General features: G+C 35.0%; 1 protein-coding gene across 1 annotated transcript; it reads right to left on the bottom strand.

Moving 5' to 3' along the window:
* Positions 1-2,844: 2,844 nt before the first annotated feature.
* On the bottom strand, positions 2,845-5,397 carry LOC133859715 (uncharacterized protein At3g28850-like). The gene has a single exon (XM_062295228.1). The coding sequence runs from the start codon at positions 4,510-4,512 to the stop codon at positions 3,166-3,168; it is 1,347 nt and encodes a 448-aa protein (XP_062151212.1). The 5' UTR covers positions 4,513-5,397; the 3' UTR covers positions 2,845-3,165.
* Between the last annotated feature and the right edge of the window lie 11,531 nt (positions 5,398-16,928).

The raw sequence follows: 16,928 nt of genomic DNA on the forward strand, positions 1-16,928 counted from the left end.
ACAATTTTAAAGAAATTTTGGATTCTTAAATTACGGAATTTATGCCATTTTTAAGCATCGAAACACTTAGCAAATGACATATATATTAAAAATGTGGCATGTTATCGAAACAGCCAAAAAGAATTTCTCTCCCAAAAAGCGTTTTCTTCACTTTTGCAAAGACGCTTCTTGTTTAGAAAACCAGAAGACAATTTTTCTCAATTTATTTTACAACATAGAGAACAAAAATTTGATGAAAATATACTCAATTCTCAACTATAACGTGCCACTTTTTTTTTTAATAAGCGACGTTTTTCAAACGTTTCGATGTTTAGAAAATGCATAACTAAAGAATTTACAATTTTTCTAGAACCGTAGGGAATCCTAATCCCACAAAAAAACATAGTTTCATTACTACTGTAGACATTTCACAGATCTTAGAAGTTACTGATTGTTTCAATTATTTGTTAGAGAGACTCCAACATCATGGACTAGTTTTTTTCAAATGGTTTTCAATGCGACAACCAGAATGGATCCATTTCCATTAAGATGTGGTGGTGAGTTTACAACCAAATTGAAACATGTAGGTGATGCCATAACATGTATCAGAGATAATTGAAACTATTTTGTGAATTAAAGTCATGTCATTGTTTTCTAGCTCTCAATGTCTTGCCATCGGCATCGCAAGCTGATTTTGACAATGATTAGATGGGCAATTGTCATGAAGCCTATAGCCTATTGTGATCTTCTTGGCTGGAGGCAAATACGAATTTGAATAATGAAGTAACACAATTGATTGACAAGAGAAATAAGCAGGTGAAGATATATATATATATATATATTGGCTCTTACTATTTGTATCGTTTATGTGTCCCTTAGCAGTTCCACCCTATGCAAATGGCACTGCATGGATATCTAGCTCCATGTCTATTTCTTCTCATGTTCCTGATCTTAAAATAATGGGAGAATTTTGCTTATATAATCTCTCGTCTTTTATTATTTTTGAAAAAAATGCATTCAAACTTAAAAGTGTCAATTTATGGTATCAATTTTTAGATTTTTTTTTTTTTTAGATTTTTTAATTTTTTAGATTTTTTTTTTTAGAGGCAATCACAAGGTTGGACAATGAAATTTCTTGGATTTTTGTTGGGATAAACTAGTAAATATTTTGCCGTCTCTTTGATGTGGTTGAAAAATATATGAAAAACTACATTTACCGTCCTTCTAATTATTATCCTTTCAATAAGAATTTGGCTTAAGTGCTATAAAAAAAAAAACTACAGCATAAATGCTGTAGTTTTTTCAATTACCAAGATATAGTTTTAAGTGTTTTTATGAAAGAGAGAGAAAATGAAATTAGATCTTGCCGTCCGTTCAATATTTCATTTTTTGCAATTAATGTCTCCTCCTCCCGTCCAATCTATTACTTAGGGTTGAAACGTCTCCCTTCCTCCGCAATTCAAATTAATAAAATTACCTTTTATGATATAAAAAATATTTAGAAAAAGGTAAATCATATTTTTATCATTTGGAACTAACTGCGGACTGCAGATATTTTTGATAAATTGGGGAAGAACATTGTAAAAATGATTGTAGTTACTAGATAGAGGGGGGATAAATATAGTTAACCAATTATCCAAAATGTTTTTTTTTTTTTTTTTTTAAAAAAAGGTTCATAAAAATAGAATATAGTGTAAAAATGTGTCAGTAATCGTGTTTTCAAAGAGATTATTACTGAAATCAACATTTTATTTTTATTTTTATTTTTTCATTTCAGGAATAATAAAAGTCATTGAAAACAATCATATTTGTAAGTTTTATTTTATATTTTTAAAATAGTTTTCTAGAAGCACAACCAGACTTGTCCAATTCAGATGGCTTCCAAAAGAAATAGTCTTCAGGTTGCTCAAGTAAAGAAATAGGACTTGACCATGTCACCTTGTCATTCTTCCTTTAATCACTGGCCTTTTTGGTCCCTCGCCGTCGCCGACGTTGACCAAGCTAAGACATGTATGTTCTTCACCTAATTAGTTTAATTTGAATATTAGTATTCACTATTTAGCCTTTTTTTTAAGTGTTCTCCAAGATAATCAATGAATAAATAATAAATATTAATGAATTCCAAAAAGTTGGTCCAACAATATTGCTCACCGCCGCTAGGACAATACAGCCGAACTACTGTTTATATATAATAACAAGTAATTAATATCATTTTTTAAATCAATGAGCAAGACTTTCATCCCTGATAATTATCATAATTTGTTTTCTTCCTCCTCTCTTCATGCGTACATAGTGGACTTGCAAGTTGCAATGGTTTCAATTATGCTTCAAAAGCCACTTTACTCTTTAGTACATCATTGGATAGAGCAATTACACGAAATTTTTAACCCGAATTTCATAAAATTTGGACAGAAAATGAAAGAGGATGTGGGTTTTGCGATATTCAAATAGGTGAGCCCTCCAACCTGACAGGTCAAATACTTATTCGGACACTCATGGGCTTGCACTCATCTTCTCCATTTTCGGCCCAAATTTTTTTGAATCTAAAGCCATATTATGCTCTCGTAGACTTGCATTGTTCCTCACAAATCCCACGTGAAGTTCATGACCTCAATCGAAGCCATAGTGAGTGGTATTATCTTTTAGAAGGAAACAGATCCTCTCCATTTTAGTTGAAATAGAGAGGAGTTAGTCCCTTATAAAACAAAAGATAATATTGTCATTTTACTTTTTTGAAACAATTTTACCCCTTGTCCATAAGAGACCGACTCTTCTCCATTTCAAATAAAATGGAGAGATTTGAAATGGAGATGATCCGTTTGCCTTTTAGAAAACCGATGCTTTGGAAGAAGATGAAAAGGGAGATGAGCTGCAGATGCACATTTTCATGTAGTATCTTTTAATATACATGTAAAGGAGAAAAGTATACAAGCCTCTTTTGCTTTCTGAAAAAATTAAAAAAAAAAAATATAAAGTATACAGACAGCCCTTACAACAACTCAATCTGAGGTTGAGGAAACCTGCTTTAGAACAACCTTATTGATCACCCTCTCCTACTACAGTTCTTCTCATTCATCTCCAGTCAAACAATAACAATACTCTACTGTACAACAAACAACTCACGAAAAAAGCAGAAAGAGATGGACACAAAATTTGGAAAAGAACCTTTGCTAATGAGACTGAAAACTAATAGCAGCAACATATGGGGCAGCGTATAAGCCCATTTTCATTGCAATCAGGGCAACGTTGGAATCCATACTCACCATCCTCACCCCCTTCTCCTCCTCCTCCTCCTCCTCCTTCTTCTTCTTCTTCTTCTTCTTCTTTTTCTGCTGCTTCTTCTGATTCTTCTTTTTCTTCATCACCTCCATAATAAATTTTACAACTACCGGAACAAGTCTCGCAAGGCACAAACCTTACATCCCCACAAGCCTCACAAGCTGAACCAGCACCATGACCACCGTCATCCACTCTTTCGCAAAACTCTACCAACTTCTCGAGCTGCCCATCCTCGTGCAATAGCCGGATTTCTTCAGCCCCGCCGATGTACTTTTCCCCCAGAAACACCCTCGGCAAGCCACCGCCACTAAACCCTTCTCCCATTAGCTCTTTCAGCTCCTCCTTGAACCCGGAATGCATTGACACGTCCCGCTCGTCGACTCGGATTCCAAGGCCTTTTATGATCACTCTCACATGGCAACAGTCCTCGAACGTCTTCCGCACACCTCGGAGGCTCGTGAAATACAAAACAACCTTATCCTTCCCGCATTTGTAGCCATTACTAACAGTACCGTCTACCTTCTTTTCATTGCCGGATTCTGCAATTACTTCTTGATGATGTTGTTTCTCATTGTCCAATGGCCGAAGATGAAATGGGTTATCGGATGGAAGCTCTTGGAGTGATTTTCTGAACGTAGAAATGACTTCGGGATCAAAGTCCGAAATTACAGGCTCGCCTTCGGCCATATGAAGCCACATAGGCTTAGGCGAGGCCGCGCCGTCCTCTTGAAACCTTGATTTCGGGCGATCGAACGGATTCTGAATCGGATTTGGATTGCGAACGATATCAAAAGAAAAGCTCCTGAGATGAATTGGGGACCGGAGAGGACTAACGTCTTCAAGGCCTTCCATCAATTCCCACGCATTGATGGTCTCGGGCTCTCCTGGTGGAGTTCTAATCGGCGTCTTCGGTATAATTTTCGGGATTTTCTCTTCGATCATGCTGGACCACGTCTTGGCTTCAATTAGGCCTATTGTGAATTCCTTACTTTTCTTCTTCTCGGTTTCATCGACATAGCCATTGTAGCAGCCATTACCTTCGTTGAGATCGTCGCCAACGTCGATGATCTTGTTGTTGGAATGGTTGATTTGGTTGAGCGAGCCCAACGTGGAGGAGGTGAGAGCGACGACATGGTAGCTGTCGCCGCGGCTCTCTGGTGGGTGGTGGACGTGCATAGAGTAGCTTCTGGGAACAGGGGAATAGTGGCTCTGGCAGTGCCGGCATCGCTTTTGCTTCGAGCTTGCGCAACCCATTAGCCGCGCAACACAAAATCAATCAAGATTTGATTGGAAAGAAAGCAAATGCCAAGAATTTGAACTAAAGAAGCGATTTTGAATGAATAGTATTATAATTGGGATTAGGAAATTAAACTAAAAAGAACATTCCCCGTGTGAATGAGCTGGATGGGTTGGGTTTTTTTTTTGTGCAGATTCGATGAATGAAAGCACAGCTTCCTGGAAATGAAGATCAAATTTCGAAAGAGAATAGAGAATTTTACAATGGATAATAAACCAAAATCTTTACCTTAATGTTGTCTATTTATAACGGACACGCGAGTAAATTAAAACTCGGCAGCTCAGAAAATACACATTTTGAAAGCAAATTCGAAACCGTCAAAGACCCAGTTTCGAATTTGGCTTCAATTAACTCCCACCAATGGATCTTCAATGAAAAGAAACCAAATTGTATGATCCCACGAAATGCTCATGCAAAATTCAGAAGAACTGAAGAAGATAAAGGCGGAGAATTGAAGAAATGGGCTTCGGAGATATTGGATTCTCCAAAGACCCCCGTGAAATGATCAGAAAAGGCTGTCAATTCGAGAAGAGAAAAAGGAGAGTGAAATGGAATTCCAAAGTCAAAGAATGAGGGCGAATAACAAGAAGAAGAAAGACCGATTCACCACCTACACACCGTCTGATCCCACACGCTCTTTCTCTGTATCTCTCGTCTAGAGAAACAATCCAAATTCTAGTAGCGAGCAATGTATTTAATGTCATGCACTTGTGGCCAAACACAGAGAAAGAAAGAAAATGATTGGGCCTTTTCTTTTCTTTTCTTTTTTTGAGAGAGAAATACGAGAAAAGTGAGAGCTGAGAAGAGTGGGTCGTAGAATTCGGAGATTTTCCACACGAACGTGTTTGCACTGGCACGAAGGAACCTCTTGTAGAGGTGCTTCACGGATGATCTCGGTACCACTCGCACCTTCTGCCGCGTGGAGACTGTGCGTGGCTTGTTTTAGGGATAGCTGTTGAGAGATAGTGCGGTACGGACCCACCGGTCGCCCTGTAAATTGCAAAGTTTGTTTTTTTTCTTATTAACGCGTGCTTCGCAATGCTTCCCAAGGCGCATGGGTGAAGCTTCCTACCGAAAGTATATTTTTATTTATTTATTATTATTATAATTATATAAAATAAAATAAAAAACATTTTATTTCTTCTAACTACTATTCTTATTGTTATATGTTTAATTTTACAGATTAAATAATGTATAATATTACGTTGTTATATTATTTAAAAGTTTTAAATGATATATGATGCTATATACACATTACTGCATTACATACAACAAAATAAAATTTATAAAACAAATCGATCTGATCCTATTCAATTTGAATTTGCTATAGCTTAAGAAATAATAAGAATTGGATTATATTGTACAAAATGGAATATTGCAAATAAGTCAAATATGTATATGGAATCTCGTGATCGATTGTATAATTAGCTACCAATTAAGGGTCATTTGCATAAGATGAGAAGTTAATTAGATGAGTTGTGATGTGTTCTCCGGCCTTTATTTGGAGAGACTCGTCAGACATCATGTTGGTTGCCTGGTTGGTTAATTAATGTTTGATATGTTTCAATTAAATACGACTAATGAAGAGAAATAGGTGAGTAGCTCTAGACATTTCTTTAGGGTTGATGTTGGATATGTTTCTTTGTCATCTGACTTAATTAATTTGGCACAAATGAGCAACATGAAAAGTTGTATGACTCACAGTACTGAAGGATCTACCAGTTTCTGATTAATCAATGAAGGTAATTAATTGAGTTTTTTTTAACTGTTATATTAATTGATGAGAAAACAAAAATAAAGTAACATTTTTTTTCCCTTTTTTTTTTTTTGGCTAAACAACCTGATATTAATTAGCATTTAGACTTATCTGAAGAAAAATAGGATATGAGGAAAAGAAAAATTAAAGATTAATCGAGCTAAAAATAAAGAACATATTCTTCTTGAAGACTTAACTTTAAAAGTTAGCTATCATTAACTTTTAGTCATTTTTTTTTAAAAAAAATAAATAAATTAACTGAATTAATTGTTGAGGTTTCCTATGGGATACTAATTGACGAGATTTAAAAAAGTAATTAGATTTCAATATCATTTTGATTAAGAGTAATGTTATAAATTACATTTTTATCTCATAATTATTTAATAATATTGATGTGGTAGTCTCGACTCCCAACCAACATTTGGATTAATTTTTGTTAAATAAAATTGAAGGGTTTGTTGGAATTTTCACATTACAATTGTGGGATAAAAATGTTATATATAGTAGTACTCTTGGAATTATACATGATGATATGTTACAAATAAATCAATATTGTTGTATGATTAGAATATATATATATAAGATTTAACCCATCAAATGGCAATTGTAAAAGATGAGAGGTCAAATAGATATATTGGGCGAGAATTGGATATGTCTCATTATGTAATGGTACTGCTGATCATGACATTTTCTTTTATTATGTGGTTTTCGTGGAGTCCATTTTTTTTTTTTATAAGAATTGGTGGAGTCCAATTTGATTTGGGGTATGGGCGCTAGTCTGAGCCAGCCTAGCCTAGATAATTAACAATGTTAGCTTAATTTCAACTTGATTGAACTCAAATTTGTTTTATTTTATTTTGTCCTGTTTTTGGTTTTGGCTTTGTTCTTTTGTTCTTTTTTTCTTTTCTTTTCTTTTCTTTTTTATTATTTTTTTTTCCTATATTGAAAGGAAAGAACTAGGGTGAAGTACTTTCATTCTTATTTTGCAGCCCTTTTAAGAGCCCCGTTTGAAATTTATTTTTTCCTCTCCTTTCCTTATTTTTACATCTCCCAAAAAATTCAACTTGAAAACATTCTTAATTTTTTTTTTGAACAAATAGCATTTGCTATTATATATTTCTTCAGATGAAAGTCCCAGGGCAAGGACCAAATACAAATAAAAGAGGTACAAGACCCCATCACCCTAAGCCAGAAAACCTGACTTGGACAACAACCTAAAGCAATACAAAAATATTAAAAGGGCACCGATGGGCCACTCTTTACATTTCAACACAGACAACAAATAAAAAGAGGGCAGATTTAGCACCTAAGCCAACAAATAGTCCTGCAACATTTATGCAACACATAGGCTGACTGTGGAAAGAAAATAAAAAACAACAAAACACCCTAAGCAGAAAACCAAAACGGGACCAGAGTTGGGAAACGACTCTGCCGGTGACGGCGCGTGCAGGCCACGCGCCGCACAGCGGACCTCCTCTACAACAAAAAATTGCCGGAAGACCCCCGAACCACCAAGAAACCACCCACTGCACCTTGGAAGACAAGTCGTGACCCACACACGCCGGATCAGGGAGTTACCTCCTTGGCGCGTGTAGGCCACGCGCCGAGCGTGGAGAGCCGGCACGACCGTGGCTGGAAGCTGCTGGACCAGAAGAGGCCGGTGATCCCTGTGGAAAGGCGCGTGCCTTGAGGAAGCCCACCAGAGAGAGCAGATCTGACTACAAAGAAAACCCAAAACAAATAGTCCAAGTCAGGAAAACTCTACTTGAGGAACCCAAAAAAATCACTCCCCAACCCAGAATCGTGAAGTCTACTGCCAAGGGACAACAACCACCACCGGATCTAACTCGGGGGGAACAAACTCCACAACCCTAAAGGCTAGAAAATATCTAAACTCCACTGGATCTAACCAGGGAGGAACAAAAACCTCCCCTAAATGGCAAGGAAAACATCACCACCGGGGGAGAGAGGCGTAGAAACCTCCCCCCCGGAACACACCAAATCTTAGGCTTGCTCTCTCTCTCTACTATGTAGTATTGTAGTTACCAAAATAAAAAGGAAAGAAGAAAAAAATATCAACATTTTCTTATTACTTTTTAAATAAAAAACTCGCTACAATACAATTTTTTTTTTTATTTTTTCATATAAATTATTTCAACTTTATGTCACATCAGTCCTATTTTTCAATCATCCAAAAAAAAACCTTAAGGGCAGGAGAGGAATAAAAAATTTTCAAACGGGACCTAGGTAAGGTTAGACATGCAATTAACGATAGCTATGACACAATGATTTTTATTTTCGATCTAAAAAATACAAACATTTTAACCAACACCAAAAGTATTTTGATCTTTTAACATCAAAATTAAAAAATAGAAAAATATCCCCAAAAGTTCACTGATAGCTACGTAAATCATTCCATTTCACAGCAAGGACCGGAGATGGATGCATGAGTGCTGAGTGCTGAGTGCATGGGGATTTGCTCAGCTAATTATTACATAGGTACGTGCGATCTAGCCATCCACATGATGGCATGTGGAGAAAGAACCCTTCTTTACGTCTTCCAATACAACCCTAGATAGTCCTTACAGTTACTTCAATTATAGATACACCTGGATAGGAGGCAGTTCAATATGCTTAAAGGTACATGTACGGAGAGGTTGTCTACCAGTGCAGCACTTCTTCTTCTTCATTTTCTAAGCTTTTCGATCTAGAGGTTCAAAATATGCTTTAGAAATTTGCCATATATGATCTCGATCTGATCATATGAACAATTAGGTCAGTATGAAACTGTTATCATTTGTAAATATAGGGAATGGTGAGGAGGGAAATTAAGAGAAGGCATAAGTAGAGTCATGAAAGGAAGAAATAATAAAACATATGCTTTAAGGAAGGATTTGAAACCGAATGAATATGTAATAATGAAAACTTATGTTGTCAATTATCTGCAGTACTAGTAGTTGGGATACATAATTTTGTTTAATTTGTTGACAACTACTTTAATTAGTACTTTTACTGTCGATCTCCTACTAGTCATGACTCAATAATGATCATTTTGCCGAGGGATCGAGTCTGTCAATTTTTAAGGCCTAAACATCTTGAGAATGTATCTGTTTGGTTTAACAATCTCAAAACGTATAGTTTAAAGGGCGCAATTAATGAAAGTACAATTTTAAACAAATACAATTACGCATATGATAAAATATTTAAAAGAACGTTGCTTCTGTCTTTGAATTTGTGGTTCAACTTTTAAAATCGTGCATTTTTAAAAGAGTTATGTTATGTACTAACTTTTTATCTGGATTTCATCCACATTTTCAAACCGTTATTTTTTTTCAAACGGAATGTTTTTTGCAATTTTGTTTTAAAACAAATATTTTGACCTGCAAAATCGTGAGGCCAAACGCACTTGAAAACCAGGATATAATTAACATCGACTTCTAATGCTATTGATAGGAGTCCCAAACCCTCAAAAGCCAAGTTCACTTGAATGTTACGTTTTTTCAAGTGGTTGTCATCGAACTTTGAATAATGCATGTCCATGCAAATCAAGAAATTAACTCATTTCCTAATAGAGAATTAGAAGATTCAAAAATGTCATTAGTGGGAAGGCTGTACAGTGCTCCATTGAGACTGCATATATGCATTGTCTCCGTGAGGTCGATTCAAAGCAGCCATGGCTGCTTTCACTAACGTGCATGACACTCCCATTAAGCCCAAAACAGGGGAAATGGTCTCTCCAACAAACCCATCAATGCATATGATAAAACTTATTTGAAATGTGTAATTAATTAATTATAAGGAAACTAATATATAAAAACGATATGTACATGTTGACCACTTTTGTGGGCTTAGATGGAATTGAGATGGGTGTAAGGGAGAGTTAGTGGCTTCTTGGATGGAATGTCTGTCTGCCTCTTTGCTTCTCATTTAATTTCATGACCTCCACTAACCTATGCTTTTTCTTCATTTTATATTCTTAGTTGCCTTGGAAATTTTTGGAATCATGGGACACCCAGTTCGGCTATAAATCGCACGGTCCATGTTCTATAGTCAATCTAAACCTTGGGATCACAATCAAACAAGTTACAACATTAAATTGGTAGTCCCAATTAATCTTTGTGAATAATATATATATATATTAATAAGGATTGAATTAAGAGTTAGTTAGGACTATCACGTTAACATTATAGGATATTTATAAGATAAAAATATGGTATTTAGCATTATTCAATTTAGAAATTAACTATTTGCCATACAGAGAATGCTTGGAGTTGTTGTGTGATTCTTATAAATTCACTTGTCAATCCATATTTTGTTTGCTTATATGATAAGTGTTACGTAAACTATCGCAATAATATTTAAAGAACTTGTAGTAAAAATTGCAATATTCCTAATAGCATTCTTGCCATTTTGGACTGTATGCAAGTGATTTTGAAGTTAGTGTTACATTTAGGTTTCGTTTGTTTCTGTGTAAACTATTTTTTGAAAAATATTTTTTGTATTTTTCAGTGTTATGTGTAATAAAAAATGATAGTCAAACTGAAAATATTTTTGGTTCGATAAAAAAAGCTTCTTTACTTTCAGAAAATGATTTCCACGCGTTTTTAAATTTCATAAGCCATTTTTCGAGTTTGAACTTCTCCTTTTTAAACCGCCGGACCTCCGACAGAGATTGCCAACCGTTTTCCGCTATCGCTCATTTTTCATACAAGCCAAACGCCGAAAAATATAAAGGAAATATTTCTGTAAAAGTATTTCTTAATGTTCGTTGCATTGTAAAAGAGAAACAATGTTGAAATAAGCTTCATATTATACAGAATTGCTCTATATCATACAGAAATCTTGCACTCCTACTGCCCTCTTGCATCATCAGCATCCTTTTCTAAATTCATAAATCATAACAATGACAATATATACTTTGTTAATTTTGAGATTTCCTAACCTCATGAGTAGATAATGGGAAGTGGGTGGATATAAGTAGGGGTCATATGGACCTGAGCCCTCAAGAATAAAGTGTTTGAGAGCAGCCCACTTGAAAACTCATATCTGTTGTATGAAGGCTTTCAGTACTTAATCCCCTGAACATGTGGCCCAAGTCTATATTGGTCCAATTTTGAGACCTAACCCTGATCAATGACTCCAAATTAACACGTAAAAATAAGAAATTAAAGCACATATATTCCTTATTTTAAATCACTATTTATTCTAAAGTTTAAACCGATAATAAGGGGGATTTAATTATTTTGTTAATATTTTTAACACTCTTTTTTTCTTCTTCATGTGTGTGTCCAAACTTTTATTTAATAAGAGAGGCCCAATATATAAAATATTTAATTAAAATGAAAGGTGAATTGATAAGACATGGATAGAACCCAGAATTTCTACTCTAATAAATTAATACCATATTAAATCACAAATTATTCTAAAGATTTAAACCGATAAAAAAGAGTTAATTAATATGTTATTTGGGTATAAGCTGAGTCAGAAGGAAGTTGAAGTGGAGGACCGACATTAATCTGGTCTTTTCCCCGGCCTGTAATGTTGGGCTGAAGTCTATTTCCAGATCTTTGAAGCCCAATTTGACTTCTTCAGAACCAGCAGATCCAGCCCACCTTCTTCAGCCAAAGTTCAATTACAAAAGGCGCCAAAACAAAAGTCTCTTCTTTTTTCTTTTTTTCTTTTTAAATAATAAAAAAAAAATACATCACCTACATTAAAGGAGAAAAGGGTTACAATTAAGCAACAACAATAACAAGTTTATAAAGGATGGACTCCTCAACAATAAACTCAAACCAAAGAAACAATATTAAATATGTAATCAGCAAACAAGAAATGAGTGTTTTATGACCCCAAAGAGGTGGTAAATGTCTTGGTCCTCTATATCTTGGGCAAAAGAAAATGAATGGACTGTGTAAAACGATATAGGTGCCAAAACAGAGGAATATAGGGTCATGACCCTCAAGAGAGCCTTCCACCTTACCCAAACCTTTGCGAGGCTGAAATTACAACAACCTCCGAGTGAAAGTTGAGGAGGAGAAAGCACCGTTGAAACCAGAACAAGGTCTATTGTCAATGAGTGAAACACTCCAGGAACAAAAGTCTCCACCATAGGATAAAACAACAAAAACCAGAGAGACAATTACCCATAAACAGGTAACACAGAAATACCCAATATCAACAAGCCACGACGGTGAAGAGTGGCAGCAAGAAGGCGCATGAAGGCTACACTCCAGCGAGTGAAGTCGACGCGCTGATGAGTGGTACTTAGATGGAGGATCGAAGCGGAACAATCGATGGAGACGTTGGTTAAGTGTGTGACGAAGATGAGCAGATCTGGCTACGAAAGAACCAGATCTATGAAAGCCGTCCAAACTAAGGATGAGCAGATTGAAGACTCGAAGTCTCTACTTCCCTTAGATTTTTCTTAAATTTAAGGAATCAAACTACTTTTTACTTCTCTATTCAAATAAATTCTACAATAACTTGCATTATCCTTGTCCTATACCATTTAAATATTATTGCAAGTAAATGTTAGAGGAAAGAGAAAGTCATTTAAATATTCTTTCAAATAGAATGTTAGAGAAAAGAGAGAGAAAAGATAAATCTTTTTTTCATTTTTTTTTTATAAATTATTATTATTATTGTTATTATATATATATATAATGTTAAAGGAATTAAGTGTTATCTTAGATTTAAGCTATCACTCTTGATTCTCTTGGTATTCTCTTAGTTTACGGAACATCGAGAATGTTTGTACTTTCATGGCATTTTCTATTTTTTTTTTAAAAAAAAAAATTATACATTTAAAGAATAGAACGAATTTTAAAAAACTGCTGTTAATGGTCTTACACATCAGATTAAATTAACTTTAGCTATGCCCCAAGATTTTATTGTAGGATTCCAAAAAGCATAGAATGCTCATTGAACTGCTCTGGAATGCTTTAGAGAGAGATATTTATATGACAAGGAATATGAAGTACAGATGAAGGAGCAATTTGCAATTTCTGTCGTAGCTGATAGCTCACTCTTGGCTTTATGTGTGTGGTTAAATAATATGGTTCTGAAGTTGTAAAATATCTTCTAAGTTCATTTTTAGAGAGACAAAGACTTCTTCAATAGTTGAACTATACACTATTTCCATGGACAATGTTCAAACTCTGCTGCTAAAGAAGATATTAATTTGGTCATGATCGAGTTGGCCAGCAATGGATATATGCTAATTATCCAATGTTATCAACCGGCTTAATTTGACAAGAATAAAATATTAATGTAGAAAAATAAGGATATTTGCCCTGGCTAATTTTACATCATAGAAGGTTTTTCTATAAAACCCTAGATTTAGGAGGTCTTGACTAATCTATTTTTTATTTGATTTTCTCATCATCATAGGTCCTAAACCTTCTAATTCATCCAATTCATCCAATGATGTCCTAATTAACACTCCTTTTATTGTGTTTCTTCCTTACATCGGATTTAGATTGTGCATATTCGATTTCAGCCTTTTTCTGGTGATTGTTATTGGTTTCAAGTGGGGTTTTAGATAGGTTTGTCTTAATATGTATCGTTTTTGTTTCTTTATCTGCATTGTGCAGTCCTTTGAGAAGACAAAGTCATTTGTTTGACAAATTTCCTATATTTTATAATTATTTTTACATTGTTTTAGTTTGTTTTGAATATGTTGTTGGGGAGTCCACCCCATTTTCGTTTTTAGGACCACTCACTCCCTCTTTTTTTGGGATCAGAGTGGAAAAGATCCTTCCTATAACCCTTTCCTTATGCAATTAAAAAAAAAAAAAAATCTTTTTGCAAGAACTTGTTCACTTGATTCTACGTACATCAAAATTTTATTTTTTGGATTATCTTTCATATCTCATTCCAAGTACCTACAAATTCTACAGCTACGGACGATCGGGGGAATAGTCGGTAGAATAGCTACGAAACATGATATTTTGGGGGATTGGCCCACCATTGATGCATTGATGCTTATCCAATAATGCCCCTTATATTACAGTGCAGATAGACTACAGGGACATCATATCTTTTGAATGATATTAACATTACTTGATTCTGCAGCAAACTTTAAGCACGTCCAAAATTTGTGTGTCTGTCCTTCTAACTTTTTTAGCAGACATAAAAGACGCTAAACGTTATAACTCCAAACTTTATTCAATCTAGCTAGTTGCTTCAGTTGTGATATTTATGATATGCATTTTGAGTTGGATTTACTTTCAACTTCGGCGGGCAAGGAAATGGTGTCCAAGAGTTTAAGTACACAAGGTTAAACTTGTACTTAAGTCATGTACGTGGGACACTTAGGATTATAACATATTAATTACCACATTTTTTATCTAATAGGTCGAACCCTTTTGTGACTCGAATCCGTGTAACGATCCACCACCAATGATATTATATTGTTCGTTTTTTGCTCCATTAAACCAGACTTCCAAGGAGGTCACTCATGCATCCTGGTACTACTCTCGCATAAGCATACTTAACTGTGGAGTTTTGATAGATATGTTCATGGTCATTACGGCTTTGAAACGCATTGTGTCAAGAAAGGTGTTGATATTTATACATATATAAGCACATCTCTATTCTTATACTCAAGTGATGCGAGACGTCACAGTTTGGCTCTGATAGTAAATGGTACAAACATTGGGTACGTATAACTCACCTTTGAAAACCGGCTCATAAGAGAAGGGTATTCAAAAGATTACGTACACATGACTAAACTTGTATATAAGTCATGTGGGACACTTAAAATCATGACAATATTGGAGCTGAATTTAAGTCCCAGATGAATTTGTTGATAAGGTGTAGCACAACTACTTCAGATAATTAACATTAAAATATTGCACGGTTGGAGAATAGAAGAACCGCTTACTATTAAAGAACTGTGTTTGTGGTTGAAGAATCCCCAAGAGGGAGAGAGAGGGAGGAAGAGAGCAGAGGCACATGGGAGCAGGAGGGCATGTGGAGAAGATTCAGAGGACTTTTCTTTAATACATTTTTGAGGTGAGCAGCAACAAGGAATAACATGGATCCACCCTATTCCAAAGGGGTACCCCCTAAACTTCCAATAAAGGCATGTGGAGGAGCTTTGTTGTAGGCCAGGCCAAGGCAATACATTGTAGGACCCGCACCTTAAAACATCCCATCCACCACCTCCCCCTCCACCACACAAAAATATGTGAATGGGGGGATGGTGGGTCTCTCAGTTCCTCTGTTTACACTTAGCACTAGAAAAGTGAAAGCAACAAATGATTTCTCCATCAATGGATAAATGACACATACCATCCCCATACCTATTTCCAAATAAAGACCAGTCTGCTCCTCTTTCGAGAGGTGGAGAGGAAGGTCATTGTAAGGAATGGGAGAGGTGCCCTTCTATTTTGATTGAATGGGAATCTTATTCTGCAATTCACCACTACTCAATAATGATCCTTACATGCACATCATTTACAATGGGCTAATTGCTTTGATATATGAAGGGGTTGTACAATATTGTTAAAGTATTAATTAAATAATTAAATTTGTTTATTTTTTTATAAATTCAAGTTTTTGGAATAAGAGATTGTTTAACATAGCATTAGAGTAGAAATCGTGAGTTTGAATCCATATGTGAGGGATGTTAAAGTATTAATCAAATGATTAAATAAATATTTTTTATAAATTTAGACTTATGAGATAAATAATAATTTAATATATATTAATGAGAATGAGCGAGTCTGCCAGTATACTTGTTCATATTTGATATCAGTTAATTCAAAAAAAAAAAAAAAAAAAAAATCAAATTTAGAGCACAAAAACAAAACTTATGTCTGCATCTATAAATTGAGGACAAGCTGAGAAGCATTCATGAAAACGAGGTTGGACTTTCTTGGCCTTGCCATGCTCAAATCCCTAACAGTGAATATTTTTCAGAACCCAAGGTAACACACAGAATATGGAAACTTTGAATAGAAAATACCCAAAATTCTCCAGCCAGTGCCAGACTCGTATGATTGATAATGCAAGGTCTACCATAGATTTATTTTTCTAGAATGAGTATGAGAAATCTAAAGCAATTGTTTATTGATTTCTTTCCTTGGATTCTGGATATTCATGTTCCCAAGTTTCCTCGTCACACATGGCCTATGAAAAGCATTTGATGGTAATTTACGTTGTTGGAAACACTTTCTTTTTCCTTCTTAATTACTATCATTAGTTTCTTCAATTTTTTATTTTTAAAATATTTTACATTTTTACTGGAGGGTTTAAACTGGTATATATATTGAACCTTTTCTCAGTAACTTTATGATGGCAACCCTAATGGCATTCATTTCTGCTGGGTGGTGGGCCGGTGGCCAACAAACACTTAATATTTGGCTGCAGGCTCATTGATGATGATGATGTCTTATATATATGGAGAAATCCTTATGAGAAAGCAAACATGAGCAGGATCCTAGCTTCCTGTAATAAATAAATAATTAACTTCTCTGTTTATTACTAATCCATGATAGATAACTTTTGGTTAAATTTAAAAGAAGCTAATTAAGTAAGACACTAGATCAGCATAAATGTCATTCCTTTTTTTGTTTGGTCAAGTGGAAAAGGAGGTATATATTTTGTTGTGCA

Source organism: Alnus glutinosa, chromosome 2 (genome assembly GCF_958979055.1).
Source record: "Alnus glutinosa chromosome 2, dhAlnGlut1.1, whole genome shotgun sequence".
Lineage (NCBI taxonomy): Eukaryota > Viridiplantae > Streptophyta > Magnoliopsida > Fagales > Betulaceae > Alnus > Alnus glutinosa.

Coding starts and splice junctions, on each gene's coding strand:
- LOC133859715 (XM_062295228.1), bottom strand. CDS start 4,512: ATGGGTTGCGCAAGCTCGAAGCAAAAGCGATGCCGGCACTGCCAGAGC.